At 42.6% G+C, this 12,229-nt stretch overlaps 1 protein-coding gene across 1 annotated transcript in view; it reads left to right on the top strand.

Annotated features, from left to right (window-relative positions):
- Positions 1 to 12,229, top strand: part of FBXL13 (F-box and leucine rich repeat protein 13) — a 1,108,093-nt gene that overhangs the window by 917,893 nt on the left and 177,971 nt on the right. The window contains exon 19 of the mRNA XM_069229683.1: positions 7,569 to 7,703. Within this exon, the coding sequence (XP_069085784.1) occupies positions 7,569 to 7,703 (135 nt within the window). The remainder of the gene's footprint in view (positions 1 to 7,568; positions 7,704 to 12,229) is intronic.

The raw sequence follows: 12,229 nt of genomic DNA, 5'->3' as shown, positions 1-12,229 counted from the left end.
TGTGACGATGAAAAAAATATTTTAATAGGATGAAAAAAAAGTCTGAACACTTTATTTGGTGATGTGCAAATGATACATGTTTTCTGAAACCCAATTTTCACAGATTATTGTTAATACACTATATAGTTTTATCAGTAAAGCAGCAAGTTAGTAGGAAGGTTTTTGGACATTCCTTGGAATTTTACTGTCTGACAGTGCGCTACCACATCATGCTTTAGTAATATATTTATTAGAAGTGAGTGTTTAAACATAAACTGAGAAACGCTCCTGCCCTGATGGCAAAGCTATTAGTAACTAAGAGGAAAGTCATGCATGGATCATGTGTACCCTATATGTGGGCTAGATTTATTTTTACATGGAGCAAATGTTTAGTGTATTTAATCAAACATAAAAGGTTTTGTTTTTACAGCAGAAATGCAGAATTTTCATATTTGAAGCTTCACTCATATGTGAGAATGAAGAAAAAGGTGACTGTAAAATAGAATATTTGCCTAGGATCACACAATTTGAAACCCGTTTCCGGGTTAAGTACATTAAAGTTAGGTTGAGTAGCTTACTCAAGCTACTCGACCGGCAGGTCTAGTACAAATTTTATGATTTTTCAAGGCCTGATAATGAATCATTGCAGCCCACGTGACTTATATGTCTCTTGCATCATGGTCTGCACATCTTTTTTATATTTTATTTAGTTGTTGTGAAAGGTCAGATATTTAAATGGAGATTAAGCAATTTTTTGTCATGCTTCAGGAGTCACAGCAGTAAATCTGATTAAAAAAATTGAGGCAACAATGCAAAATATGCACATTTCTACATGGCCCTCTACAAACCAAATTCTGATGGAAACTATCAACTCCCAGGGGAGTTCTTATCGCCCATGGTAGAGAAATCTTGAAAGATCACTTGCATTTGCATGAAATTATATCAAGTCCATCTCCTGGGGAGAACTAGACCACCTTCCAGTTTATGTGTCTTTCTCTGCATTTGCATTACCGCTTGAGCAGTGTCCGGTATGTCTGGCACGGTTATAAATCCCAAAAAGCTATGGTCTGAGTTGCTTTAGAAACCACACTACTGCAAAGGTATTCTCTTTCAACAGTAGTCCACCACTGTGCCATGAGTAGTAGTTTTCTGTTACTGAATGATAAGGGCTGATCTGCTCTTTATACATTTTCTGTGAGTTACTCAGATTATGGCCTGGGCTCTGTGATTTCTAGACCCTTTGGCAGCACAGATTTAGTCAACATTCTAACTAGAGACCAAGAACCCGGGAGACTAACTCATGAAACACCTGCACATTAAATGAGGGTGTTGTGATGTGGGCAACAACCAGTCCTGTGAGACACACATCAGCTTCAAGTGCCTATTGTTAGTAGGATCCAAACTTCCTTTCATCATGAATAGTCACATTCAAGAATATACACAAAAAAAATATACTATAATGAATTTTATTGAAACTAAAACCGTGTCCGAGTGCATGTAAGATGTATAGTTGTAACTATAAAATTGAACAGAATAGTGCAATGGTAATAGCGGCTAATAAACAGCTGTGGAAAAAAGTGATTTATTATATGGTATGGTTGTGTGACCTCACTGTGTAATAAAGACTCACTTCCGTATCAGGTCCAGTCAGTTTCGTTTGTAAAACCTTAGCTCAGCTAAGGTTTTAAGGCTTTGAGCAGTCTGCCTTTATCAAATGAACAAGATTAAAGCATTAAAAAGTACAAAACTAGTTTAACAAGAAGAAAATGCAACATAATCAAAATCTGACACCAGTTTATAAAAATAGGTTACATTTTTAGCTTTTAATAGACTCCTCAGAGACACCAATCCATGGGAGGATTCTGGCGTTATGAATTTTAAAGGAAAAAATAAGTCACAGCTTTTCACTTAGCGCAGTAAATCATTGTAATCTATTATCATTTGTGGTTAAAGGTTTGCCACAACAACTAACTTGCTGAAAGAGCGCTCTTATGACCAACTCTGGCATTAGCCAGTCACACAGAACGATAAGGTCAAGTTGAACAGTTACCTTGGAGATAAAGCAGTCTCCAGTCCAGTCCAGTTCCGGGGACTATGGGAAAACCACGATAAAAATCAATAAAGTGGCCCTGATGCAAAGATGGGGGATTTTAAACAATGCTGATTTGGTGTTGGCAGTCTTCCTGAGGCCAATGTCGCCTCTCTACAAACATGGAGAGGCAACATCGGCCTCAGAGGTCAATATCCCAGTGAAGTTCAGGTGAAGTCCAGCACAAAACCAGTTGCAGGTGGTCTACTGGGCTCGACTTACAGCCAAATCTGTGGTTCCCTTTAACTGTTAGTTACTTCTGTGCTGGGCGACCAAACTGCACTCTGACTTTCCTGGATTCAGCCGACTTGGGTGCAACTTTTGCGAGTTGGGCCTTGGTCACCCAGGCTCCACTTCAGTGGTCAATGATGATCAGGTGTTTCTGGCTACCAACTCTCCAAGGCAGGCTTCTTCAGGCTTTACGACCCTGTAGCTGTAACAGGGAGTTGTTAAGTTGACTCTTCAAGTCACTTTCTATGTGTGGGCTTCAAGATGCATTTTCTGCGAACAGGACACCAACACTCCTTTCTTTCCTAGCCGAATGTGCAGCAAGTGCAGCCCAGTCTTTGATACAGCTTATTTGTGCTGGGTCCCTGTAACATCAGGACAGTCCTTTGCTCCTCCTTCCAGTGCAGACCTGATCTGAGATCTGGGTGCCACTTTTATGCCTGTATCTTTCCCTCGGGATGTGCCACCTGTAGTCCCCTCTCATCTAGTGATGACCTATTGTGAACTGTGGCATCTGGCTAGCCCAGAATGCACCATTTTGCCTACACCCAACATGGCAGGCACTTCTCTGGTTGTCAGGAGCCCTTTAGCCCATACCAGAGGTTTGGCAACCAGGGGAGATGCCACTCTGTCTGCTAAAACAAAAGAGCAGTCCCAGCTCTCTGCAGAGCTTTTGAGGTCTTTCCTGAGAGTTGTTCACACCTGCCTCAGGAGGGCAGAAGGCTGTCTCGAGGGCAGCAGTTTGTGTGAAATCATAAATGGTTACTGGAAACTTTGAGCATCAAGTGGCAGATTTCAAAAGTTGTAATTTGTGAAAAAGTTACATTAAATTCGACTTAAGCAACAGAATGGATTAAATGCAGTGAATCTTTTTGTGCCTGGAAATGTCATATGTGGTAGTCCCATTCAGAAGGGAGCACTGCTGAGTTGTCAGATTGTAAATCTATACTCGCTTACAGGGCTACTAGCCTTTCCACAGTGAAAACAGCCATGCAAGAGTTTTACTGTCAGGACATAAAAAGTTTCTAAAACACATATCCATCTTTTTAATATAATGCACCCTGCCTTTAGGGCTAAGTAGGCCTGCCTTAGGGGTGACTTAAAATATTAAAAAGGAAGGTCTGGTCTTTACCATTTCTTTAAAATGCAAAGTATCTGCAATGGCAGTCTGGGTGTCATGTTTTACTTTCACGCTTGTGGTGGCATAACCAGTGCTGCAGTCCATGAGGAACACCTGACAATCAGTTACCAAGTACTAGGGAAATGTAAGTTAGCTTATGCCAACTGGGGATAAGCCAATTGAACATACCCCATTTCTGAGTTGGAGCACATGCACTGAGCATTGAAGATGTGCACTGAGGCCTTGTTAGTAGAGTCCAGTGCATCACAGAGAGCCCATATACCAGCACGAAATGCAGCAACAGTACAGCACAAAGTGGGGGAGAGCCTGAAAAAGGGCATCCCTTCACAACAACATATATCACAAATAATTAGAACATTATAACATTTTTTTAGGATTTTTATGCATTTGTTCTCCAGCCCCTCCCTTCTTGCCTCTAACTAAAATTCTTAGCACTAAAAGGAGCCTGTATGTGTTTCCTACATGACACTAACAGAGTTTATTGAGAAAAGTACTGCCAACAGACTGGCAGTACTTTTCCCCATATTAAGACATTGTTGGTTTGGCTCAAGCCAAACCGCCAATGTACTACACTGTCTGCCACGGTGGTAACGACTGGAGACTTCAGTCACCAGCCCGGCGGCCGTCACTAGCCCGCCTGTGGGATTATGACCCCACCTATCACAATAGTTTTCATGGCCTCCTTACCGCCATGGCGGTAGGCACTTTCAGTGACAGGGAATTCCTTCCCTGTCACTGATAGGGGTCTTCTTCGCCCTCCTCCTCTTCCCCTGGTTTCTCCCCTACCTCTCCCTCTGCAGACCCACCCCTTCATTCATGCTCCTTCATTCACACACGCACGCAAGCATTCACACACTCATTCTCACATTCAAGCACACATGCAGACATACATTCACACACACATCCACACAAACTTACATACATACAGGCACGCACACACAACACAACATACACGCACTCACACATCCATACATGCACACACACAACACGCAACACACACCCACATTCACGCACTCCTAGACATACACACACATCCCCACACACACATATACACACAACACCCCCTACCTCCTTCCCCTGTGGGAGCACCCAATTTACTTGTTGTGAGGGGGTCCTTTGGCAAGAGACGGGACGGGGCGCTTTCTGCCAGCAGCAGCATCCGCCTACAGAACACCGCCAGGCCATATCATGTGTCATGATACGGTCTGCGGCGGTCTACTGACATGGCGCTGTTGCTGGCAGCCGCGCCACCTTACCGCCATCCGCCGGCATGGCCACAGCTGGATTTCCGCCATCCTTCTGGCGGAAATCCTGCTGTGGTCATAATACGGCAGACAGCTGGTAGCCGCGGCGACGGTCTTTTGCCGGCCGGCACCGCGGCAGTAGACCGTATATACCACCAATGTTATAATGAGGCCCAAAGTCTGTATCGGAATTCATCATCTGATGTTTAGCACCATTTTGAATTTGTTTTGTCTGTGCAATCATCAAATTCTTCTTAGTCTTTTCCTACTTCATGTTAAAACAGTTACTACAGTATTTGGCATACTTAAGATATCGTCAGGACCATTGGTCTGCCAACACATTACACTCTGTAAAATATGAGACCCAAGTTCTGGATGCAAACCCAACACGAAAACCAATACAAATCCACTAATGCCTTGTCTATCTGGCTCTGTGACTCCACTGTACTTATTATAAATCTACATAACACTTTTGTAATATGCATGCACAAACTCCTCCAGCTGTAGTGTGGCTCTCAATGTTTTTGTCCAGTTCACTAATTTCTCAGGCACGTTTCATTTTGAGTGATTTATCGCTACTTCGTATTTCTTCATAACTAGATCAGTTCGGACGTCATTTGGCTGAACTCTCCCATGGTTCCTCTCTTGCCCATGCAACAGCAGCTTTACATTCTGTCTACAAATCTTTAGGATCAGCGACGTCAATCAATGTATTCAAATCAACCCAAAGCACCATTGAAATAGTCTCTAATGGATAGTCACAAATATGTTAACTTCTGTGTACTGCTTGTGTAAATTTTGGAATATTTGTCATAAATGCATAGGGTTCATCCCTGGACCAAGCATACGTACCTCCATGTACTTCTCGCAAAGGAACCTCTGTCAAAATCTTTTCTGACTCAGGTTCACTCATAAGTACTTTCACTTTATTTTCTCTATCAGTCTTTTTCTTTTTAAAACCAACTTTCTCCTTCCATTTTTCCCCGTATTTGTTCAAATCACTCCAGTCTTTTATGTAGTCACCTAAGTCTTTAATATGAGCTTGCAGATTCAGCTGGCCCATATTTCCAGTTTCTGCCTGACTCCATTCCATTTTGTAGCATTTACACAAGCTTTTGGCAAATCAGCACCAACTTCTTCTGCCAAATCTTCAAGGGTATCATGAACCTCGAACCCACACCTCGCTGCTTCGTTGAACAAATATCCCAATTCATCTGAATTATATACAAGTAATCTTTTTGAGTTTACTGTATCTTGCAAAATCTTCCTAAATTCAGTTTTCAAATCAGGAATATAATTTTTTCTCTTCTTAGGTGGTGCAGTAGCGACATCTTAAACAACAGAGACTACTGTTTCCACAGCTGTTGTAATTCCACTAGGGCCAGGAAAAACGGACCAGTAACGGAGGACCAGTAGCGCTTACAGAACCAAACACTGTTATTTCTTGTGCACTCCTACCTGGTTCGCCTGCACTCAGATTTGGGACTGGTGTCCTTTGTGTCTGTATTTGCGCATCAGCTGTGTAAGGAAGAGGTCTAGAACTAAGCAGGCCATTTAGGAATACATCCATCTCATCTGAATCAATTTCTTCATCTGTTTTGATTTTCATTTTAACAATCACAAAATTTATTTTATCCATTTTATTAACTATCGCAGGTAATACCCTCACACCTTGCATTGTATCCTCTCTTCCCACCCATTTCTGAATGCTCCACTTGGAGTCCAACCAATGGCTCATTTAATTAAATGTTTAGCTTCTTTATATTCTTTCTCTCCTTTTCTATGGGCACTCAGTCCTTTTTATTTAATCAATCAAACTGTGTACATCTAGGTTGTGGCTTTCTCTCATATATTGCATGTCTCAGGAAATCGAACTTTCTACTGTTAAAGGTACCCAATGAAATTGCCCCCAACATCAGTCATCAATTACAATGCAGAGGAGACTTCCGGAGGAATCTTATCACCCTAGATAACAAAGACTCAGAACTGCAGACGTTTTCAATACAGCACCCATTAGTCTCACTCAAAATGATTCAAACTCACTAAAATGAACATTTGAGTGACCAACCCATCCTAGCCCGGCTATGGGAACGGTCAACTAATCACAACACTACTTCATTTTCAGCATAGAAAATCAGTAAAGCTGCAAAGTCAACAGGGCGTGACCATTATTCAGGCAATAAATTTGTGAATCCAAAATATCACATAGCCCTACCACCTAAGCATTAACCAACTACATGAATATTAATTTGCCCCTGCTGACCTAATGTTAGAACAAACTTCTTAAATAAATAACAAATAGCAGCTGTGAATGAATGCAACACAATGTTTAAGCTGGAAGAGACTTAAAAGTTACTAAAGGCTTCCTCCAGCCAGTTCTTAGAGAACAGGATGTAATACATAAGAAACAGAGTGCATCTTGCTGCATGTAGTGTGCTATGTTTCCAAGGTGGAAATTGTCAGGCACCACACATTCTAGTATTTTTAAAGGCCAGTTTTTTCACATGAAAGATGGTTCTGCCTTACTTATTGATTTTAGTTTTCTACCTTGTAGAAAAATCTACATGAGGAAAATACTGGTCAAATGAAGACTCTCCTTAAAATCTAGAATGTGCATACATTTCCAGTACAGCTGGAGTTTTTTTCTCAATCCCCAGAAAATGACAGAGTTCTTTAAAATGTAGTAGGAGAACTACAAGAATACATTACCGACTTCTGAAAGCAGGGCTTGGTGAGTCAGTACCTTCATTCCAACGTTTTTGCAGCCCATTAGAGTTTTTGTAATATTGCTCAGTAATGTAATGCATCTACATTTGTGTGACTTCACCTGTGTCAAAAATAGAGCAAAAGTAGGCAATATTGATTTGGGCTTTGCTTTTCATTCCAGAAATTCTGTCAGCAGGCAAAGGATGTGGAACGACTGGACATCTCCCACTGTCTCCAAATAACCAACCAGACTTTGAAAACATTGGCTTTCTGCTGCCATTTTATCACATCACTCAACGTTGCTGGATGTCCTAAGGTGGGTGGATCAGCAGACCTTTCCAGGTTCATATAACATATCACCTTGCACATATTACCTGGCACCTGTAGTACGGACGTATTCTTATTAATCCACACAGTACTGGTTATATCATGCAACCAATGGACATTCATCATTTTAAGGTGAAAAGAAATTGTAATCACTACAGATTACCAGGACCGCGGTTAACCAGCAGTGGTGTTGTAGGATGTTGAGAGTGATACAAGGACATTACCATTTCACTATGGAAATATCGATCAAAGGGGTACCACAGCAGTTTGCAACATACAACATTTTGTGCTTGTGTGCACGAGGAGGCAGCTTCCAATTACACTGTGCAACTCTGGTGAAAAATTGCACCAGTGGAAAACAAAGTCATCTCCCATCACAATTTTGTTTTTGTGTCTCTAAGTACTTGAATAGTGCAATTCTAGCTAGGAAGCAGCACCGTTTTGAATAACTGGCAAGAGACAAAGATTAAAATTCAGCAAAGCAGGTAACTGGTACGTAATGCTGTGCGTGGGTGGGGATAACACTTCTGAAGTGGTTTATTTCCTGGCAAGGTATGTTGGGGTATCATTCCTAAAGGCCCTTTCTGATAGATAGTTCTAACCACAGAGTCCTCACCTTTAGAATATCCCATAGATGACTGACTGGATCTGGTGGATTTTTCAGCAGCACGTCTGTATTCTAGTAAGCAGCGTTTGTGTTGTTTCCTTAACAGTGCGCAAGAGTGTATGTTTCCTTCAAAACCGACTGTGCAGAGGCTACTGCTAGCAGATGTTGGTCAAGGACCCCCACAAATTGTGTCTTTGTTGTCTGGGCTCTAGTATGACTCAAAGATATGGGGCCAAAGTGCCCAGGCGCACCCAAAATCAATCCAAGACCCAGAGGTGAAGCTGTACATCACTGAGCATAAGTCTGCACATGTCTTGGAAATCGCACAGATCCCTTTGTAGGACCAAGTGGCAGGCCGGGTCGCAAGGCCATTCCTGAAACCAATACACATCCTGTTTAGAATCATTAGTCAAGTCAAAGTCCAAGAACAAGAAAGGGAAGCAGGAGTCCATTCTATCCTGCATCTCTCTTTCTAAAGAGAAGATGCAAGGGTGTTATGAGCTAAACTGCAATCCATTGAGGCCACCAGCCACAGAACCAAGTCCGCAGCTGGTCACAATATGCCCTGAGTTTCCTGGGCTGTTGTAGACTTTTCAGTAGATTAAGGCCTCAAAGAGAGCATGCTGCAAACATTTAGTGTGTGTCGGGCTCCTTTTGGCACACCTTCAGGCCCCACAGAGCAAAGGGGCTTCAGGTCCTATTACTGGCAGCAGTTCCTCCCTGGACAAAATCTGCCCCATTGGAACCCATTACCAGGCCTCTACTGTCACCATTACAAGCTTCCCTTGTGGCTCTACCTTTCACAACAGTCTCTAATGACCCAACAATATTGCAGACTCTGATAAATGACCCAATACTTATGCCCTGTGGCAGCCCACGAGCCAACAGCGGCCTGAGCTTGTCCGATGTCACTCTACAGAATAACCAAATTGCAACTACTTTTCATGCTACCTGATCCTAACCAGATGCCTCTACCGCATCACAGTTACCAGTAGAGGCTACATTGTTTTTTTTGGCTCTGACTGTGACCATATATCAGAACAGGGGTACCCCAGGATGCTGCTGCGGATGGTGATGATGATGGGGAGGGGTGACTTGCTTCCACCTAATTATACTGGTGATGCCTTATAGCTTAACTAACTAACAAAATGCCAGCACGGCATCGCCCCTGAGACAGAGCTTAACTTGCCACACGGACTACAAGTGAAGGAAAGTGCCTCATTTGCAGTAGTGGTTTGGAGGACAGCCAAGGTAGTAGAATTGCAGATACCTTTCATTGAGATCAAGACAAATGTTCTAACGGAGATTCTCCAATCTTGGCAAGCGTCATCGGAGCACTTGCTCCCCTTCAAGAACACACTCATGGCCACTCTCATGGATGCCTTGATGGCTATGTGGTTGAATAAAAAGTATTACTCCCTGGGTAAATCATCCTACTATACACCTCACAATTCTTTTATTCAACACTCAGGCACACCAGTGATCAATCTTAATACATGAATATCAAAAATAGTATTTAATAAATAACCCTGACGCAAGCTGATAGCTGGACCCTTTGGATCTGGCCAAGAATAGAATAAATATTTGATTCATTGAGCAATTGGCCATTGGATACGTAAATTGAGACAGCGGTTGATGATAGACCAGGGGGGTGTCTTGTGTATTGTCTCCCATGTGTGTAAGGTCTTGTCTAGTGGCCCTGGGTGGGGCTTGCTGGAATTTTTACTGTTATTTTTTATTATTCTGATTTTATATATTGATTTTTGTATGGGGTTATTTCTTAATTACTATTTGTCATATTACTTTAGTAAGATTAATCATTGGTGTACCTGAGTTTTGAATAAGAGAACTGTTAGGTGTATAGTAGGATGGTTTCCCCAGGGGATAATACTTTTTAATTGCTGTGATATTCTGCGCTGTCCTCTTGAGTAGATAGGTTGAGTGGGGGGCCTTTTCTCTTCTTTTTTCGATATGTGGTTGAAACCATGTACTTATCCAACTGTTGAATGCAAAGTAGCCAGGAGGCACAGGGCTGTACCTAGTGATCCAGACTCCCTTACCCAACCTTCCACCCAGAAAAGTCTCACAGTGCGGGTTTCAACTTTAAGGTTAATTCTAACTTATTTCTGACCAGTCCTCTGGATACAGATAGGGAATAGAAACAGAATTATGTTTTTAGCAAATAGATGTTTTTCATCTACCAGCTTGGCACTGCGGTGCATAAATTCAATTTGCCTGTTACACCATCACAAACAGCTATCCTGTTTATCTTTCAGACAAGCGTACCGCCTGGTGGACCTCTGCATACCCACAGGCAGGACACCATCTAACTGCAGACTAACAAATGTAAAAAAAAAATTAAAAAAACAGTGCTGGAGGCCCTTTCCATTTAGATACCCATGATATGGGACATTCCCATATCCTCCAGAACCACCCCAACCTTGCTCCAATTTAGGAAAGAGTTGAAGATAAGCCTCCCTAAAGAACACTACATCACATCCATTGTTGACCATATGTATGTCTTTGACCCTGTACAGCACTATGCTGTCTTTTGGCTAGGTTCACACAATTGAAATACCACATACGTACATAGCCCGCTCCACACAATCCTTATGGTTCATGACAAGTGAGACCTTGCCAATGGTCCCAGAAGACTTAAAGGCAGCCCTAGTTCAAACAATACATCGTGGGCAAGATGCTGCAAAATGTTTTTCACACAGGCCTAGAAACCATGAACTGCATTGGCAGAGCATCTGGCACCAGTGTTGTGCTTCAAAGGTACACCTGATTTGGTGATGTCCAAGCATCGCTTATGGACAAGCCCTTCGATGGACTAGACTGTTTGAAGAGAAGGCGGACTCTGCACTGGCAAGTTTTAAAGACACTAGGGCCACATCACACTCCTGGGGGCTACTGATTCCTGCATCTGGGAATGTAGGAGTTATTCGAGGGAGGTAGCTTGTAGGTAACAGCAACCTTCTCAGCTAATGATGCAGCAGACTGTTATGGAGGTGCAGACATGGGATTGGTAGACATTGTACCGAACAGCAGGAACACACCAGTCCTCCAGCTCCTCATCCCTCGCTGCAACAGCTACCAAGCCGATTTAGTCAGTCCTTAACGACTCACGTCCAACTGGTGGGAGGCAGGATTCATTATTTCTTCCCAGCTTGTTGATCCATCACCGTCTGAAAGATGGGTCTTGCAGATTATTCAGATTTCCTTTGCCTTTCTTTTGTTTTCCTTTTGCACCTTACCTTTCTCATGCAGCAAAATGAATTTCGGAGGAGCATCTGTCCATCCTGCTGCAGAAACTACATCTCTTGTCTCCAAGGGTGCCAGTTAATGGACACTGGAATCTGAGAGAGCGAAGGCTTTTATTCATGCTACTTCCTTGTTCCATAGAAGGACTGTCGACTAAGGCCTGCCACGGACCTTCGGACTATAAATGCTTTTCTGCACACATTAGCTCAGATTCTGTCTTCTCTGGATGGGGAGACTGGATGATGTCCATATACTAGTGGGATGCTTATTTTTATATACCTGTCCTGCAATCCCACCGGTGCTACCTGAGGATCAAGGTAGTCTAGGAACACTTTAAATTTTCAATGCTCCCCTTCGGCCCCCAGGTGGTCCCAAAAGTTATTGTGATAGCCGCTGCCCATCTTCAGAGGTTGAGCGTTCATGTATTTCCGTACATTGATGACTGACTGCTGAAAGCAGGTTCAGCACAGTCAAAGAGCACTCAGGACAACAGGGAAATCTCTTAATGTCATTGGGTTTTAGAAGTAAATGAGCCAAAGTCTCACCTGATTCAATCACAGTGGCATTGGGTGAGTCACACAAGAACAAGAGAACAAGAAGTTGAAGAGTTCTCCGACTTCATTGTGCCCATCCAGGTCATTGGA

The sequence above is a fragment of the Pleurodeles waltl genome, chromosome 4_1 (genome assembly GCF_031143425.1).
Source record: "Pleurodeles waltl isolate 20211129_DDA chromosome 4_1, aPleWal1.hap1.20221129, whole genome shotgun sequence".
NCBI classification, from domain to species: domain Eukaryota; kingdom Metazoa; phylum Chordata; class Amphibia; order Caudata; family Salamandridae; genus Pleurodeles; species Pleurodeles waltl.
This window is presented reverse-complemented; position numbering and strand designations above follow the sequence as displayed.